A 20,768-nucleotide genomic window follows, 5' to 3' on the forward strand; every position below is an offset into this window, starting at 1 on the left:
ATAATTTTATGAAGTTTGCAAAAATCTTCAATCAAGTTATTTTTAAATTCTGTGCCAGAATCGCAAGTTATTTTATTTGGAATACCGTAATGGGATATGAATTTTAATAAACCATCTAAGATGTCTGTCGCATTTAGTTGTATGGGGTATGCTTGTGCAAAGCGCGAAAAGCTGTCAATAATTGTTAGGAATTTTAGTCTATCAAGTGATAGAACATCAACATAAATATGTTCGAACGGGTATTCTCCAATTGGTGTTGGGTTAAATTTTATGACATTAGGGTGCCTTTCGTATTTTGATTTTTGACATGTTACGCATGTATTTACGTAGTTTGTTATGTCTTGAATCATATTAGGCCAATAGTATACTTTTGATAGAGACAATTTTGTTTCATTTATGCCTCTATGTGTAGTTTTTGTTTCATGATGGTATTTAATTTTTTCTCGTTGTTCATTTTTCTTCAAAATGTCTTTCAATAGTATATTACTTTGAACAAGTTTAAAGGCTGAGTTTCTAAAATGTTTTTGGATTATCGGAATTATTACATTCTTTAGTTCCTCTTGAAATATTATACCATAAACAGTATTAGATTTTAAATATTCTAAAAAGATTTTAACTATATCGTTTTCAATGTTTCTATTAGATATTACGATTTTTAAACGTGTCTTATCAAAGGGTTTAGTTATACTTACTTTTGGTGAAATTATGTCGTTACTTTGAATTAAGAATATTTGATTTTTAAATTTATTTAATGGTTGCTCTGATATTGGGATTTCTAAAATTGGGTCTTCTTGCGAAGAATGTTGTGTTTCATTTGAGTGTTTTATTTTCGGTTCTTCTTGTTGGGCTGGTACGACTATTATGTCTGAAAGTATTTTAATCTTCTTTTCCTCTGGGAGTTTTTGTTTTTCTTTAGCTGGTTGAAAATGTCCTGTGTGGTAATTTTCGGGTTGGGGTTCTTCTCTTGATTGATGTTTTTCGACTTCTTCATTGGCGAGTTCATCTATTTCTTGCACTATTTTGGCAATTTCATCAATCTCAGGGTTATCGTTTTCATCTACGCAATATTCTGCGAAATCTTCTAAACGGTCTTCTTCCGTATCGAAATTTCCTAGTAAAGAATAATTTTCTAATGGATGTAGTTCAATTCTGGATAGGGCATCAGCAACAGAATTCTTTTTTCCTTTTCTATGTATGATGTTATATTCATACTCTTCTAATCTTAGGCGCCATCTTACTAATTTTGAAGAGGGGTCTTTTAAATTGAATAACCATTGGAGTGGTTTATGATCGGTAACAATCGTAAATTTTCTACCAAAAAGGTAAGGTCTAAAGTATTTGGTAAAATTGACAATTGCCAATAATTCCTTTTCTATAGTTGAATAATTTTGTTCTGCGGGATTTAAAGTTCTTGAGGCATACGCGATGGGTTTATCTTTACCTAGAGGGCCTTGTGATAACACAGCTCCAATTGCTACGTTAGAAGCATCGGTTGTCAAGATAAAAGGTTTACTAAAATCGGGATGTTGAAGAAGAGGTTCATTAGTTAAAACTTGTTTACATTTTTCGAAGGTTTCTAGGAATTCGGCAGAATGAAGGATTTTCTCTCCTTTTTTTAGACATTGAGTTAGCGGTTTTGTTAATTGCGCGAAATCTTTAATAAATTTTCTATAATATCCTAGCAAACCGAGGAATGATTTAATATCTCTAGCAGTAGTTGGTATGGGAAAATTTTGGATTGCTTTTATTTTATTCGGATTGGGTTTTATACCGTGGGGTGTTACAATATGTCCTAAAAATTCTACATTTTGTTTTAAGAATTCCGATTTGTCTAATTGTACTTTCAATTTAGCTTCTCTTAATACTTTAAAGACTTGTTTTAGATTAGAGATGTGTTCCTGAAGGGAGGTCGAAAAAATTATTATATCGTCCATATAGACGAGACATATTTTGTTTCTTAGGTCTTTCAAAACGTAATCCATAACGCGTTGAAACGTCGCTGGAGCGTTCTTTAATCCAAACGGCATTCTGACATATTCGTAATGGCCGTGTTCTACGTTGAAGGCTGTTTTGTCAATAGAATTTTCTTCCATCTCTATTTGGTGAAATCCTGAAGTTAAATCTAGAGTAGTGAAGTAGTTACATTTCCCTAGTTTATCCAGTATGTCCTCGATATTAGGAATGGGGTATCGGTCATCAATCGTTTTTTCGTTCAATTTCCTATAATCAACGACAATTCTCCATTTTTTCTTTCCTGAGGCGTCCGCTTTCTTCGGTACAATCCAAATAGGGCTACTCCAAGATGATGATGATGGTCGTATTATTCCGTCATTCAACATTTTTTCTATTTGTTTATTTACTTCTTCTTTATGGCAATGAGGAAACCGATAGGATTTAGTGTGTACTGGTATTTCGTCTGTCGTTTTAATTTCATGTTTTATTTTGTTTGTGAAAGAAAGTTTAGTATTCTCATCATGAAATATGTCTAAAAATTCTTTGCAAACTGTTAAAATTGCGTTTTTTTCTTCCGTGTTCATATGGTCGGTCCTAATTTTACTTGTTATATCAGTTATGGAATTATTATTATAATTTTCAGGTAAGGCTTGTTCAATATTATAAAATTCAAATTGTTCTTTATTTATTTGGTTGGATGGGAACGGTTCATTCATTGTTATAGAGATAGTTTTATTAGTTTTATTAAAAATTTCGAAAGTTGCGCGATAATTTTTGGCATAAGTTATTGTTTCAGGTACGTATAGTTTATCAATAAATCCCTCTGGAATTATTATTTCTCCTTCACTGATATCGACAGGGTATTTCTTTATTAAAGTTTCATATGGTGGTATTTCGATAGTAAAAGAAGTTTCGTGAGGCTGTCTATAGTAGAAAGGGATTTGTACAATTTCATTTCTTAAGATTTGATTGCTAAAATCAATATTTAAGTCAAGATTTTTAAGTTCTTTTAAACCTAAAATTCCATCAAAAAATTCATGAAATTGGAATAAAATATATTCCGTTTCATAGTTGCTTTGAAATTCTTCAAAAGCTGGGATAATAGCTTTATATTGAATTTCTTTTTCACCTAATGAAGTTTTTAACTGAGAGGGTTCTCTAAATATTCTGTCTGGATAATATTTTTCTACAATAGATGGTCTTAACATGGAAGTATGACATCCGGTATCAATTAGTAGTTTGATAGGGGGATTTTGGATTTGTATATAAGGTAATCCATTTATAGAGCCTGAATAAAGTTCTATTATACCGTCTTGTTTATCGGAGGCGGTTTGTAAAAATTTTCGTCTTCGTATTCAGTGTTTGAGTCAGTTATTTCAGTCGTTTCTTGGGGAGTAAAGTAATATTCATTTAATTCATCAGTTAATTGATATTGATCTGGAGGGTGTTGGTCTTCAATTGGGTATTGGTCTTCGACAGGGTATTGGTTAATGGGGTAACCTAGTGTCATGTCGTATTCATTGTCATCATTATGGTTGTAAAGTTCTTCACTTATAAAGGTTTGTCTTGGGGGTTGCCTAAAAGATCGGTTATTTGCTGGGTGGTAAGGCATATTTGATCTACTAACCGTAGGATTTCTAGAAGTAGTCGACATTGGTTGAATGATTCTAGTATCAGGTTTATTTGTTGGTTTAAACACATTTTGGGGTGGTCCAAACACTTGTTTATTCGTTAAAAATTTATGTTGAACTTGTTTAGGTTGGATATTTATGGGTTGGCTTGGAAATTGTGGTTTTTGGTTAAATTGTTGATAATTATTAAAAGGTCTATTTGGCATTTGACTAGTAGAAGGTGTAGGATTTCTAAAGTTAGTTTGTTGAAAATTTTGTAAGTGTGAATAATTTTGTACAGGGAAATTACTATGATTTGGTTTTATTTGTTTTGATGGGTGTTGTTTTTGAACGTTAGTGCTTGAGCGGTTCTGAAAAACCATATTTTGTGTTTGTCTAAAATTTTCATCTTCCAAAACTAAATTCATTGCTTCTTCAAGGCTATCTGGTTTTTGAACAATTACTTTATCTTGTAATCTAATAGTTAAATTTCTCATAAATACTTTCAAAGACTGTGATTGATATTGACGAATATATATCGCTTTAGTCTGTGGGTCTACAGCGGCAATAGAATTAATTTTAAAGATTAATTTACTTCTCAGTACTTGTATTCTTTTCGCAAAATCGAGGGGGTGTTCGTTTCTATTAGGGACAAGTGTAAAAAGTTGTTGTTCAAGGTTATCTAAATTTTGTCTATCACCAAATGTATTTCTTAATTCATTTCTTATTAAAATCCATGTGTTTAATTCTGTTCTTGCACCAATCAATAATTGTGCTCTATCTCTGAGTTTACCAATAATAATACTCAAGATACACTGATTTAGTGTATCGTCAGCGCTATAATATTTATTATGAAATTTGTCAATTGCATTTATAAAAATTTCGAGGGTGTCTGGAGATCCATCATACAAAGGTATGGTGTCAGAATAAATTTTAAATAAAGTATAATTAATTTCGGTGGACATATTTGAAACGGATAGAGAGACAAGCGACTGTACTAAATCTTCAATTTCAGGTTCGGTCATGTATTATTGTCGCGATCTTATCGGAAAAGATTACTCAGCGAATCTATTCAAGATAAGAGTTTGCTTTCTTCATTTATTCAGAAAAGAATCACGGTAATAATATTGCGAAGTTTATCACAAGAATATTTCTGAAGCGTCGTTGTGTGTGTGTGAAATGAATACTCTCTTTATATCAGCGTGTGATATAAATAGATTATTTTCTGTCTATTAAGCATATGATATAAGTAGCAGCAAGTTATTCTTTAGCTTCTTTGTTTTACTATTTAGTGAACACTATGCATTTATTGTTTGCTATGAGTGAGGAAAGAGAAAAATGATTTGAATGTATGAAATTTTGATTCGGCGTTTTTCACTTAATTGCTTCAATTTAAATCAGTATTTAAATTGTCTTTCTTAATCTACGTGACTTCTATAGTCCTGTCACCAATTTCAATTGCTATAAGAGAAAATGATGTCTGTTTTCGTTTTTTTTTTTGATTATAATAATCACTTTTCCGAAACTTCCACAAATATTTACGATAAAGATTTAAGGAAATTTTGGAATCAGGTAGGAAAACTCGACTTACCTCGATGGTGTGTCAGTATTCTTTCCTGGAGGACTGTAGTAGCTGAGTCTGACGATCCGGTCCTTTTTGTGGGTGGTTGGTGGACGAAGCTGGTTTCTTGTAGTGGACAAACAGTTGGTACTGAAGAAAATTCAGGATCGATTTTCTTCCACTATCCTACAATCGACTGCGCCAATTATAGTTTCGGGCCACGGGAACCACTTTTTAAAAAGACTTTATTTAGATTTACAGACTTTATTGTACAGAAGTTACTCTGACAATCGTACTAACAGAACTGACTCTTCTTTCAAGATGGCTAGCTTTTATAAGTTTATTATAACTTAGTCAGCATTTGATGAATAAGCATAAAGGAGGGTTTTATATACATAACTTGTATGAGTTTCAAATTGATCACTTCTTTCCTTTCTTTGAAAGATTCTCTCATCCCTTTTTTTTTGGATGGAGCCAAAAACTTTCTTTCCCAAAAAATTAATCACTCCTAAAAATATAACCCCTTCAATTCAATCAATAAAAATATTCTCGGACAGTCAAGCGGCATTGGAAGCTCTTGGCTCCTACCGAGCAACGTCTAAATTGGAAGCAAATTTCCAAAAACTCTCCTCGATAGGAAGACGTAATAGATTGAATGTGGTCTGGATTCCTGGCCATACTGTCCAGGAATGAGGCTGCTGACTCGCTTGCAAAGGAGGGTGCTGCAAGCAGCTTCATCGGACCAGAACCTGTCATTAGCATCGCTTTAGGCTTTGCCAAACAAAAATTGAACACCTGGATGACAAGAAGATTTATGGACTTCTGACAGAATCTTCCAAGATTGGCTCACTCCAACGCGTTTATTCACTCTTTGAAGCTTGATACCTAACAGTTGTTGGACTACAGTAGGGATGAACTACGATGTCTGAGAGGTCTTTTCACAGGTCACTGTCATTTGAATCATCATATGCAGTGACTCGGACTGTCGGAAGACAGTGTGTGTCGCAGAGCAGCAGAGCAGATACTTTGTGCATGCCCCGCTGAAGCTGGGTCGGGAGGAATATGTGTGAGCCACAATAAACCCTTGCGGGTTGCGGTGGAGATCGAATAGACTCACTCACTTTGGATCTAACCTTTCGCGTTTCATTTCTATCGTGAACATTTTGAAAAGCTTCAAGAAGGAATTCAAGTAACACTCCATTGTGAGATCTTCACAAAACAGTTTACAAAACCGCGTAACGTGTTTTGCTACACAATAGATCTTCTAGCGTTTTCATACTGACGTATAAAGGTAGATAGGTACTCAAGAGAAAAGTGAATTTTTGTAAGACCATTCACAAATGAAGGAGCGTTATATTGATCCACAAAAAAGCTCAAGTATTCACAATAATTAACTTGAAAACATGTCCAATTTGTACGTCATTCAAGATGAATTCTCGTTTTGGTACCTATATCTCTGAAAATTAAGATATTCGCGTTAAGAAGAGATTCACGTCACAAGATGGCAAGTTACGGCGTTGCCAACATGTGCACTATTTCCAACTCTCAAATTTTTTTGTACTGTTAATTTGTGGCAAGTTACGGCGTTGCCAACATGTGCACTATTTCCAACTCTCAGATTTTTTTGTACTGTTAATTTGTTTTATTGTTATCAACCTTACTTATTAATAATTTACTTAGTTAAAATACAAATTTATTGAGACTGTTTCGACAATGCTTAAGGCATATTGAATATGCGCAGTTCTTATCAAAAAAAATGTTCAGTTCTGAGAAGAAAAGAGAGACTGACAGTTGAGCAACTTACAAAATGAAATTTCACTAGTTTCATTGCTATTGAACGCATTTCATTGTGAATTTTAAAGTTGTTATGTTGGATACACAAAATTACCAAAAGTGACGTCATTCTTTCTTAATGTGAATATCCCCTATACTATACAACTCAGTTAATCACTTCCGACAAATGTACCAGCAACATAACATTTTAAAAGACTTCACTTGTAAGTTCAACCAAAAATCGAAAAAAAAATATTGAATCCATAATACTCTTCCAGTGAGGGTTGACAAAACGATGACTACTTTCAATCAAGATGACGGAATCTGTAGCTGTTTTCTGAACACCTGTTGCAGTTTAACTCATAGATGGGTCATACGATTCATTCACAAAATAGCCCTTAAGCGGAAATCTACGTTTCGAAGATGATCTATATCTATACTTATATTATAAATGTGAAAGTTTGTGACGATGGGTAAATGTATGTATGTATGTTTGTGGCTCTTTCACGCCTCAACGACTGAAGAATTTGGTTAAAACTTTACATGAATACACCTGAAGGATTTGTGTAATTTTGATCGTAATATAACGATAACTATTAAATGAGCCGGAAAAATTCTTACTTCGTGAGAGCTATCTTGGCGTGCGCTGTCATTTTAAATATTAAATATAGATGAACTTTGTCTTTTATACGAGGCAATTTGGACGAATCGAAAAGTTATCACGATAATGGCAGTAAGCCATTACGCGTCACGTCTACTCTAAGACGACGGGAGACGATGCTCGGGGGTAGAGGGGCGGTCTAAGCAATGAAGCGTCATCGCCGAGAACGCAACCCGAACGCGGGCAGACGCGTGAGGTCAGATTCGTTGACGGTTGTGTTATCTTTATAAGTAACATAATTCGATTCTCGAAGCTATTCATTACTCAGTGCAGTTGACATATTTTTTCAGTGACTATGTTTTTAAAGTAAAAATATAAATTAGTAGCTGTTGCCCGCGGATTCGCCAGCGTAGAACTTGGTTTGTCACATTAAGTTTCTTGACAGACCATTTTAAACAAATAGTTACAACCACCACAACCACAAAATTGAATCGCTCATATAAATGTCGTACACATTGTTTAAACAATAGTAACAATTCTTTCTCCGCTTCGAAAGGTTTTTGATTTCAAACAATGTTCAATTACAAAAAATTAAAAAAAGGCCACCGGAATCGAAAGCATTCCTGGGCATTTCCAAAGACTGCCTGTATTTTCTGCTAATCATCGTTAATTTTCAGACGACGAACGTATCTGGACCGAAACCGTTTTCTAGCGTCACTGCACCTATTCCGACCTACAACACCCTACCAAAGGCAGCCCCCTTGTCTCCAGTAGCACCACCTCCAGCACCACATTTCAATAACTCGTACAACACCACTTCTTACAGCCCAATTTCCACAACAGGTATGTATTGAAGGATACTTTGGGTTGGAGAACATTTTTTTCAGTGTATGTTTCGCGTAGATATTAGTTCTTTTAAAAGTGAACAAAAGTTTAAATCCAAGATAAATTTCACTCGATGAGGTTTTTCAAGAGCAGCTTGAAAGTTGATACATTCTTGGAATCCCAAAAAGGTCCTAGCAAAGTAAATGGTGAAATCGGTAGGAATATTGATTATTTTGATAATTATGAAAAATTATATTGTTATCTTCAAACATTCTATATTGCTATTCCTTTATGAATATCTACAAGGCAGCCTATTAGTGTGAAGTACAGTATCTAGTCTATAATGAGGAGTTTGATAAGTTTTCGAGCTGAAAGTTTATGGTTTACTTTGTTGCTCATTGTACAAATAGGTATTTTGAAATATACAGAGTGTTTCTTCGAAGCAGGGTATTCACCATTGAACTGAGAAAAATATTTTACACAAAGAGGGATTTCCTTTTTTTCAGAAATTTTGCGGCGTTGTCAAGTTATTGCCGAAAGAAACAAAATCTTCGGAAAACAGACAACCGTAAATGCCATAAAAAATTTATGAATAGAATTCAAGCAGAAATGTTTGATACATGCAATACCAAGACTGGGATAAAATGTCGATATGGACTGAAAATTATATTTCTCAAACAGGAGATTTTTATACAGGGGCAACTTCAAATATCAAAAACTTGATTTTTTCAAATGAAACACCCAATATGTTATTCTACTATTTTGAAGAACTACTTTATTTTTACAATTTTTGTTGATATGACTTAGCTCCCAAAATTGACATATTTTGTGAAATTTGCAATATCATTTTATCTCGACTGAAACTACATGTTTATCACTTTAATATTTACAAAGTTCAAGAACTAACAGTTTTCCATAGGTTATGCTCGGTACAAAACGCTTACTTCATTATACAGTGCCAAAATAATCGCTTCAGAATTTCTCCACCGAAAAATTGACCCATATGATTTTTGTACTGGGGGCAAGTGATAAAAACTGTTCATTAGCGACCTGAATTTCAATGAACGATATCCAGACAGGCAACAACACGGATAAGTTATGTTAGGTTAGGTCCAGAGTGAGTGGGTCTATTCGACCCTCCACCTCAACCCGCAAGGGTTTATTGGGGCTCACACCTACTCACACTCGACCAAATAAACCCAGCTTCTTAAAGAGGCCGATTAGTTTGTATGGTAAGTGGTCTTTCAGGTCAGATCGACTCTGCCGAACTATAAAAACCTGATTCGGTCCCCAGGGGGCAGGCACAAAGTATATGCTCTGCTGTTTCATCGTTAAAGAGGTAGTCGGATAGTCAAGGTGCAAGATTCCCACCTTGATACCCGCGACAACCTTCCCATATGAGGGTTTTTGCAGGTCAGCTACACCTGACGATGCCTTAGATTCAACCGTGCAGGGCTTTTTTGCCTCTGGTTTTGCTGAATCATCATTTGAGAGCAAACGTTTTTTAACCTGCTCATGGGGGGTTTGTTCCTCTCCCTGAAACAGATTCTGCGTACGCCGCTCGATAATTTAGTGCAAGGTGGTTTAATAAGGTACCCCGCTCTTGAGGAGACGACTCAGTTGTTTCCTGGCTGCACCACCAAACCTTTTTTTTAGGTTCATTTATTGGATCAGGAGTTGGGGAGTTGGGAAGCTCTCGCTCCTGAACTAAATTTGCAAGAAGATCAGTTGGAGTCGTAAACTCGACATTCATCTCCTCTATAGACTCGCCCCTGAACTAAATTTACAGGGAGGTCAGTTGGAATCGTAAGCTCGACATCCATCTCTTCTATAGATTCAGCGTCAGAAAGAACTTTTAAGTTGACTCTGTCCATAAAAGTCCCATGAGTAGCTTGGGAAAGAAGGTCAATCACGGCAGAGCCCCGCATTACCATGACAAGGCGATGCTACGACGAGAAGGCCCCCAGTATCTCGCAGGTTCCGTTGACACAGATGGTAGGCTCAGTGTCATTCATCCTTTCGGCACGGATATACACACCTTAGCCATCGTTGGGATGCCATTCATTTAGGGAATAACAGAACCACAAGTGATTCTGTCATTCCCGTATCCAGTGAGGCTACATGGAAGCAGGCATCCGATGGGTGGTTTGCTCAACCCCCACATCCCAAGCCAATGCACCAAGAACAGCATGCACAGTGGTTCAGGCAGTGGAAGATTAACAAGGACAGGCAACCCGCCAACAACCCAGATAAGAAGCATTGACAAATTTGCTTCTTCGATTTACTCGAAGCTGCATTAACTGGAGAAACTGAAACGGCTGTCTTCTTGAAAGTCACAAAAGATCCTCATATCTCGCACAGAGATACAAACTGACATTAGCCGGGCTGTCACACAAAGAATTTTAAAAAAGGATAAGTTTCATCCGTACCGTGTTCAATAACATCAAGAGTTATTAGATGATGATTTTGAGAAAAGAGTGACTGTGTAAATAGACTTAGTTGCTACAAAACAGAGATTCTAATTATGTTTTATTTTCCGATGAAGCAACATTTCATAAGAGTTTGTAATAATTTCCATTATTATTCAACAGATAACCCCCATTTCTTTCGAACCACCAATCAGACAAAGTGGTCCCTAAATATATGAGGCGGCATAATTTGAAATTTCATCGTTCTTTGAGGGAAGAGTTGATGGCTCAATTTACCTTGATTTTTTGGGAAACCTGTTACTACAATTGAGTACCTAATCATTTACCCATTCAAATCAAACGAAAAATGTGATATTCACACGATGGAGCACCTGTTATCATTTATCAGGAGAGAGAATACATCGGTAGAAGAGGCCCTTTCTAGTGGCCACCCCACTCACCAGATTATGTGGGTCTACGTTGAAGATGAAGTTTATAGAACACCCCCATCTGCAAAAGGGTATATGAAAAATAGAATTGAAGACGTATTCCAAAATATTCCAGTCAGCATGTTGAGGCAAATTCATAAACCGAATACATTATCGTTTGGAAGTACCCGGTAGTCATTTTGAGCAGTTGTTATAAATTTCTGATATTTTTTTGTTATTGTTTCAATTATTCACTCTCATGAATTGAAAAATTATAAAAAGCTATTTCCGTTTATCAGCTGTCGTCCCCTTATGAACGAGAAGCCCTCAGAAGTCAGATCTTGTGCGTGCCAAGGATTAACGAGGTCTTACGTTTCAACGTATCGTTTCAATCACTTTCTCTCAGAAAAAAGATTCTGCAGTCGCTAGGCTTTGAACACACAAGACTAGCAGACTTTTACCAACCGATTTTCAGTTTTAAGTTTGACATTACAATTATTTTAAATTTTAGTAACAGTAACTAAGTGTCAAAATCCTAGCTGGCCTATACGGAAAAAGAAAAACAATTTTTGATAAATTGAGAACTGAATTGTAAATTTTTTCAGAAACTTACACTTCTAGAGACTATTTTATCGTATTCAAATTTGTAGGAATGAAATAGTTCTAAAAAATGGTGACATAACATACTGGGTGTGTCATTTGAAAAAATCAAGTTTATGATATTCGGGTCCACTTAAAAAAATTATGATTTGTATTACTCCACTTTGAAGGAACACTCTGTATATTTCAAAATATTTTTGAAAAAGCAACAAAGTAAACCATATAACTTGTATCTGAAACAGTTTATCATACTCATCATTATAGGCAAGTTACTGTACTTCCTTACACTAATGGGACACTCTGTACATGTAACGAAAATTTAAAATGTGTCAAAATACTAAAACTATATCTAATTCAAAAAATTATTTCAGGGGAAATTGATTTTTGGGTGAAAAACTATTGGTTTTCTATTTTTCCTGCAAATACCAGGTACAAGGAAACTAGTAATAGATATATCAAGTAGTTGATAGATTGATATCCTAATCTTCAATGTTTATCTTCTGAGAAAGAAAAAGGTTGATTTTTTTTTGAAAAATTTGCATTTTTTCAAATTTCACTTCGAAAAAATTGTTGGGATTCAGAAAATGTAAAACTTTCAACGTTTATATATTTTTCCATGGTAATCTACGGAAAATTGGTCTTCAAAATAAATGTACTTTCTACTGAATGAATGTGGACTTGGAATCGGAAACTGTTACGAAGTATATCAGTAAATATTTTTTGTTGTTGTAAAATCACACCCTACACCCAATAATAAAAAGATTTTAAGTGAGTTCCTCTGAAATCCACACCCCTGTCTCAAATACTACAATTTTGTTCCTAGGACGATATTCCTCTTCTGTCAAACCAGCTGGTGGCCTCTTCAAAGGTATATTTGAAGTTTGGCTGAGTTCTCAAGCACTAGGCCTACTGCTTTGTAGTTAGTCACCAGTGATCTATTCAAACCATTATCAAAGACTTAGTTCACTGGAACGATTAGATAAGATAAAATAGTATAACTATGACAACCACACTCAATACTTTCATTTCCTTTAATAATACAACCTTCTTTTGCAGAAAACTCTTTCAATTCCAGGCCACGACCTTTCTCCTTAGTCCTTGAATGAAGCACTTTTCCTCAGTCGCTAACCGCTTGTAAATACTAAATTTTCAAAACTATATAAATTACTTGACGAGCACAACAAACAAGGGATGCTTCAGAAATTAAATTAATTTGTGAATAGGACATTTCTGTATCATCCCATAGAGTTGTGCCAATTCTCTCAAACTGAACCATTTTCGACCTTTCCAAAATATGATAAATATCAACTTGAATTTTCGCGGATCTTCAAATGGAACCGTAACTAAAACGCAGCATAGTTATACTATTTTGTAGTAGCCCTAAGTTATCGCTTCTGTACTAATTATTTTTCATTCCTGCACCGCCTTTGTTTTATTCCTTCGTTTGTCTCACTTGTGTTCGATGTTCACCCTGAAGCTCGCGCTGTTGATAACGTTGTTTGGCCCCCTCCTCAGGAATCCCAAGACCTTCCAACTGCTTGTCCGATATTCTATCCTCCACCCTCTCAAGTTGAACACAGCATCCTCAACAAAAAAATCGAGAAGGAGTCGGAGCTGAGAATTGATTGCTCAGAAAACTGCTTGGAGGTGCAGGAAATCAACGCAATGGCGCAGTTTCTCACAAAGTACCCCTACGAATACTCCAGCGGGTGCAGGAGCACAACTGAGTGCAGAGAGACGATAACGGAAACATTGGATACTCAAAAACTTGTTGAAGATATTGTCAAAACGAGGCAGCCTCCTCCTCTCGATAAAGATATGCCCTCATTTACAGAGACTAGAAGGGAGCAAAACCAGTATGAATCATCAGTGGCGAGTTCTGAAGATTTCTCCTCGGTTCAGCGTTTTGAAAATACAGTTTATTCCGGGAGAGAAAGTTGCGAACTGAAGAGGCCTACACAGTATAGCCCAAATACACTGGAAGTTAAACCTAGTCGAGTCGAGAACGCTGTACCTCAAAAGTGGGAATCTGTTCTTACCCAAGCCATTCGGACGACAGCTCCAGATGAAGACACTTTCGCTCAGATTCCTACCAAATTCTCGCATACCCCCTTAGCTTCAGCGTTATCAATTGCTCCTTCTCAGCCATTTCACCCTGCAACGGTCACAGAAGAACCGGTGCCACTTCCAGAGGAAACTGTGCCGTATTTGCCACCTGAGCGACCAGTCTTACCAGTTAGAGAAGAAGAACTCAAACCCAAGCAAGAACGTCCAAAAAGCCAGTTCGTGAGAGCGCTCCAAACAGTTCCAGACTCTCCTAAAGACACCATAGTTCCAGCATCTCGAAAGAAGAAGAAAGATTCTAGCGAAAAATACTTCGAAGAGCTGCCAAAACCTCAGGAGAAGCTCTCTATGCTGGCAGCTCTTACTACAGCTCCTGATAGACCATACTCACCTCTAGTAACAGAAAGTGTGGGCGTAAAAAACAAATCTGAGACCAAATCTGAGGTAAATATCGATCGCTCTCAGTTGAACAGGCCCACGAAACCCGATGTCCTGCCTGAATCCTTCCAGGTGAACAAAAAAGACCCCAAACCTCCTAGTTACTACTCTCCTGCCATCTTGTATCAGAGAACGCAAGAATCTGCTTGCGAAGAACAGTCGGAAGAGTCTGATACCAGTAAAGTGAAGACAGTCCAAAGGGAAACAATCCACAATCCGGAAGTTACTCAAATTGTCGTGGATAACGGACAGCCTCCTCAACAATTTCCTCCGCTGTTTCAGGGCTTCTCGTGCTCGTTCCAGAACAAGTCTGAACACTCACAATTCTCGGTCTCGGTTAACACTACTCCTCCAGTTATGTCACCAATCCCCAAAACTCCCAGTGTAAAAACCATTGAGAGTAAGCCTGGATATGTCCAGAAGGAAACCATCACGGAATCTGAACATAAACGACAGCAAAAGACGAAAAAACATGAGCAGACTAAAGAGGAAGAGACGAAAAAAGAAATCCAGGCAGCCAAGCAAGCAGAGGAGATAGTAGTCAAAAAAACTCAGCCTCCGGTGACACTGCACAAACCTCAGTACTTACCACAGTACCAAGTGGAACTGTCCGCTGAAGCTGAAGCGCAGCTGCATCGAATGGAAAAGATGGAGCAAGCACAGGTACGACTAGAGCAGCAAAAGATCATCGCTCAGCAGCAGCAAGAGATGGCCAAACCTATGATCAAAATAGAAACCGTCAGTGAGGTACAGCCAGCTGTGCAAATGTTCAAACCAATCCCAGAAGAGAGACCACCCAGCCAGACTTTTTCACCACGGCCGGGGTCGATAACTCCGAGTATAATCAATAAACCTCCTCCCGTGTTGCCCTACTACCAGGCAAACTTAGTAGCTCAACCTATGCGCCCCCTTTCAGCTACCCTTTTCGACCCTAAAAGTCCAGCAGTCTCGCGCTCACCCAGTCCCTGTCCAGGAAGAGGTAGGGAAGTAAGTCCCTCTCCCACTACTCTTGGTAACGTGAGGCCTGTCTCTCCTGCGCCTGGTCCGCCACCTAATCCTCTACAGTCTCACAAGCCTCTGCCTAACCCACACGATTCAAAAGTAGACCAGGCACGTGATAGCTTGACGACGTACATCCCTGAACATATGACCAAGCAAGAAATGATTGAGGCTCATGGAGCAAATTTATACAGGAGCCAGCCAACGCAGATGTACACGTCGAGAGTGCAGACTCAAAGTTACCCTGTCGAACAGCAGCGAGGATTGATCTGCAAGCAAGAGGTATACGATTCGAAGAAGATGGACGTTTCTGAGTCTCACAAAGCTCAAAAGTACACATCCCAAAGTCAGGACACTGTGATGTCTACAGCTGTAGAGGAACAGATTCGACAAGCCCACATGGAGCAGCTGAGAAAGTCCCAGAGTGAGAGCTTGGAGAGATCTGCGGACGGTCGCACACAAGTGCAGCGCAAGAAGGTAGTAACTGAAGAGTTTGAGCGGTCGCAGAAGGAGACTAACATTCAAATCGAAAAGAACGTCACCACTACGAAGAAGCTTCCCTTCTGTGGAGTGAAGGATACTACTATTGAAGCCTCTACAGTCAAAGGCCACATGACAGACCCACACAAACTTTCCTACTCCTACAAAAAAGTTACAGGGCAAGCTCGTGAAGAAACTAGCGCCAAATCCTCAATAATTTCAAACTCTCAAGGTAGAGCTGCTACTGACGCTTCTGCTTCTATAAAGCATGTCTATGCCCCCTCCACGATATCTCCCGTCAAGCACGTAGTGCCTCCTAGTTCCTCAAAGAAACCCAGTCAAAATGTAATTTCTCCCTCTGTTTCCCAATCCGATACAGGTGCAGGCAGCGGTCGTCAAATGGGAGGGGTCAGTGTTGCCCCAAAACGTGGCAGAGGCGTCTTGAACGCTGCTGCTCTAGCCGGGACTAGAATTCCTCTGTGCGGGCATTGTAACATGCAGATAAGGTAGACATGGGTGTTTCCACTGATGTGTTTGTGGAGAGCAGCTTTACTAACAACTCAGCAGATGATAGGGAAATGGGAAGTGATGGAGACCAAATTGCTTTGGAGTCGTGACTGTATGATTTGTGGGAACAGGGTTGAGATGTCAAAAAGATGATTGATAAAAATACTGTTTATTGAAGAGTTAGAGGAGGCTATGAATTTCTTTCTTTTTGAGTTTTTTGTTGAATTCAATGTTTTTATGAAATATTATTCTGTTGGGTTTCTCACATTTAGAAGTCTCTGAATAAAAAATATTGTAGATATTGATATAACTCACTTACTCTTTTTCAACACGATTTTATCGATGAAATGTCTGTAATGGTAGCAAAGAGATGAGTAAGGAAGGCAGCGGCTGCCTAGTCCAGTTAACCATAGTTTCAAAATTTGGATCTCCAGCACTCATTTTCTTTTATGTGGAATAAACGACTTTCTGCACCTGCGCTCACTGTTATTTGACTTTATTTTTGTGGTTTGTGTGGCTGGTTTTTATTAAAGTGATTTTTTGACATTTATAAAAGCTCAAGAAATGAACTAAAAGTTTGTCCTTCCACACCTGTATAAAGTTCTAGTTCTCCATTACAAGTTTTTTTCCATATTGCGGAAGGTGAAAAATGACAGTAAGTTCACACAGTTGCCAGTAAGACTCCACAGAAAAGAGTCTTATTCAATACAAATTGACTATTTTGATTCACTATTATAACTTGCCAAGCTTTTCAGGCATAAAACAAAAAAACAGTTGATTTGCAAAATCTACTTCGACAGTTGATTTTAACTAGGTATTCGTGGTCAAGCCCAATACCGTCGATGAGATGAAAATATGACAATGATAATAATACGAAATGGATGTCCAACTCGTAAACAGAAGCATATTGCGTCATCTGGATGCCGGAGAGACGTATACTTACCTCGAGGTGGAACAAGGCAACTCACAACAGGTGACAGCAGTTAAGAACTCTCTTCGCGGCAAGTATCAGCAGGAACTGGTCATCAGAACTGTCGGATAAGCACAAAGTTGCTGCTACAAATATGCTCGCTGTTCCGATTTTATTCAACTCAATTGGAGTAGTGAAATGGATTCAGGAAGAGCTATATCGTGTTTACGTAACGACCCAAAAAGTGATGCATTTCTACAGGAGTTGCGGACAACATAACTTGTCTAGTCATTCCATTTGGATTCCAGGACATCGGCTACGGGGGCACATCTTTACGGCAGGAGGTTGCATATCTTAATGAGGATCTGGAGGTGATTTCGAATTGGGATGAAAGCAGCCAGGTTTAATTCAATGCCACGAAAACCCACGCATCGGTTTCCTCTAAAAAGATAAAAGTCTCCGAACGGGATATAATAATGTCAAGACAGACAATTCCGCTTTCTGCTCCGATAAGTTTGTTGGGGTGTTAAAATGGACACCAATATGCCTTAGCACAATCATGTCATTGAAATTGCAAAGGCTGCTTCTCAAAAGCTTGGAACACTGTTCCGAACCTGAAAACTGTACACACCTCATCAACTTTTGATGCTTCATGAAGCTCAGATCAGACCTTGTTGTTGTGTATGGAGCTCCGCCGCTAAGCATACCCTGAAGCTGCTGCATTCCATCCAGAAAAGAGTTATCCGCCTGATTGAAGATACGAACATCACTTGCAACCTTGATAGTCAGAAAAGGTAGATATTTGTCACTTTCATATAGACACTCACGGATGGTGTTCAAATGACTTGGCATATTCGATTACACCAAGAGCGGTACATATCAGAAATATTCGACAGACTATGGCTCCTCTTCGTTTGGAGGTTCAACTCAGTACACCTCAAACTTCACTTTTAGAGAACTTTTTCAGTTGGAGAACTGCGTTTATGTGGAATAAACTTCCTGAGAACGTTGTTCCAAATGAATTCAACCTCCAGCGCTTTTAAGGATTTTCCGGTAGTGCTTGTGTTTTGTCTTAGAAAAAAAGTACTTCACCCGACAAGAGAAATGCCATGGACTTTCAAGTTTGGAGTGTCTACATAACAGAATGATTCTGGATGGAGTCTATAAAGTCATTGTTCGGATCCTCTTTTCTGCATAGTCCACGATAATAAGAGAGCAGGAATTGAAGCATATCTTCTTAGCAGCTGATGAACTTGGTTTATTTTCCGACACTGAACGAGATGATCACAACGATGTCGTCAAGTCGGAACCCTTTCAGCAATAGGCCCACATAAAAGCCACAGAGCTATCATGTAGATACGTCTTCAGGTTTGTATCGAAAGTTTGAGAAGAGACACTTTTGACAATTTCTGCTTAGGTATGGAAACCATATCGATACAAATGAATAAGCTGAATGAACTCGATACTCGCAGACAAACTCACATTATGGATGGAATTCGTTTGACACCGGATAGAAATCGAACATCATACGCAACGACTTCTAGTTTGCAATCAATGGAAATCAATTAACATAAACAAACAAATATCCTGTTGACCGACCAACAAAAAGTTAATCTCTCACCACTGTAAAATTCGTTTAAATAAAAAATTCCACAGGATTAGTCGAATCATTAGTAACAATAATTTAACCTGCTTTGTACGTTCTTGGCACCTGCTTACCAATTAGTAATCGCCTATAATTGAGATAGGTAATTTAAGTAAATTGCATTATAAATTAGTGTGGGGTACCAGTCCAATAGAGGGAACTACTGTGGTAGTGAAACGAGTATTGAAAATGAAGTCTATATTGCAAAAATTTGTAATCATTATTATGATGTTTGATCAGGAAACATACCACCACACTACATTACCCGTTAACATTCCTTTTTAAAGATGAACTGCATCGACATCTAAGATTTTGTTAAAAAATATTTTTCGACAACTTTGCTTCCTAACGGACATCCATCGTATATATTTTAGTAATGCATGTTTGTTATTTTTCATTGTCGTATTTTAGAGCATGCGAGTGAGCTGTGTCACGCTAGCGAAAACGAAAATCCTCTGGAACTGGACGAGATCAGTTTGCAATATCCCAAATATCCTCCGCCTCCTCCTCCTGTTCCCGTTTTCAGCCAAATCAATATAACCATCCCCATCCGGAGCACCTCTCCCCAACTAGACTCCATCGGGTCCAGTCCGAAATCGGATTACTCCTCCCACTCCTCCTCGAGCGGAAAGAACTTGCAGTCCGCCAGGGACAAGGTCTTCGCGGATATTAGAAACTTGACCCCTAAGCTGAAGAAGGTCAGCATGTCCGATACTCAGAGCCCTAGATTGAACTACATCGTGAACAACGTCGAGACTACTGTTACCAACGGAAATAAGAAAGTTACTTCCGAGCTTTTCATTCCCATCAATGACTACCATGCCTCCAAGCATTCCAGTACAGAAAGCTTGCCTTTGCCCGATCACCTTACCTTTACCAACAAACTGAACGAGAAAGAGGCAGAGGGCGCCACCAGGGTGTATATTAACAACAGCGTAACCCAGGATGCTGCTGATTTTAAAAATAACCCGGCTGATGTGCCTGTTTGTTGCGTGTGTAACACTGAGATAGCTAGGTAAACATTGATAGTGAATTTCAGGATTTGCCGAAGAACATGGATTTCTGTGTTTTTCTACTATTTTCCTCAGTGGATTTACTGAATTGCCGGTGTTCACGGCAGTACCATGGATTGTACCTGGCGTTTTTTTTAGGCCTTCTGACTGAGAACACTGTAGCCGTTTGCGTATTGCGTTTCTTTTTCTCTCTTTCATAGCACTCATTTTCACAATATTGTGTCCTGCACTAGATTGTATAGTTTCATTGATTGCCGTTTTATTACACTGTTTCACTTCAGTTCCACACAATTTCATAAAACATGACGAATTGTAATTGAGGTTTAAGAGTACAGCTATATTTTGTTGAGGAATCCTCTGAATGGGTAGTGTTTCGTAAATGTTTGGTATTTAGTACGACAGTGAGTTATTATAAATAAGATATTAGGCGACGTTTTCAACCATAAAAATTTCGTTTTGTTTTCTTTGGGCAAATTAAGTAGTTCTGTATCAGTAGGTGTTTTTTTCTAGACTCAACTCACTCACAAGTGAAAATGAGGGGAGTCCAATAACAATGGGGAATGTTCCTCAATTTGGGTTATTACAACAAATGCAAGTTTGAACAGAATAAAGTTGAGTTTAATTCATGAGTTTTTCAAATTCACTTCGAAGAGTATTCAAATTGATGTTTCAAATGTTAGGTTTTGATTTTTAAAGGAATTTGTTTCTAATTCACATGTTGGCAACAGCGCCTATATTAAGTTGAAATAATTTATAAATTTATAAATCAACAATTAAGGCAAAATATAAATTATAGTTCAATTCCACCTCCACAAGCCACACAAACAACAGTTATTTTGTTATTTATTTATATAGAGGAAGATAGGTTAGGTGCACAAAATGTCATATGTCACAGAATGTCTCGGAACTCGGAACATAAGTAAACAGAACAGCACGCCTCTGAAATATGTCAT

General features: G+C 37.6%; 1 protein-coding gene across 3 annotated transcripts in view; it reads left to right on the top strand.

Moving 5' to 3' along the window:
• The window catches only part of Zasp52 (Z band alternatively spliced PDZ-motif protein 52), a 134,922-nt gene that overhangs the window by 108,321 nt on the left and 5,833 nt on the right, over positions 1 to 20,768 (top strand). For all 3 annotated transcript variants that reach the window (XM_023157727.2, XM_023157726.2, XM_023157728.2), the window contains 2 exons: positions 8,176 to 8,341; positions 13,237 to 16,246. In XM_023157727.2, coding sequence (XP_023013495.2) covers positions 8,176 to 8,341; positions 13,237 to 16,246 — 3,176 coding nt within the window. The remainder of the gene's footprint in view (positions 1 to 8,175; positions 8,342 to 13,236; positions 16,247 to 20,768) is intronic.

The sequence above is a fragment of the Leptinotarsa decemlineata genome, unplaced genomic scaffold (assembly GCF_025532065.1).
Source record: "Leptinotarsa decemlineata unplaced genomic scaffold, Ldec_3_MD MMD2_tig00000882_RagTag_RagTag, whole genome shotgun sequence".
Classification (NCBI taxonomy): Eukaryota; Metazoa; Arthropoda; class Insecta; order Coleoptera; family Chrysomelidae; genus Leptinotarsa; species Leptinotarsa decemlineata.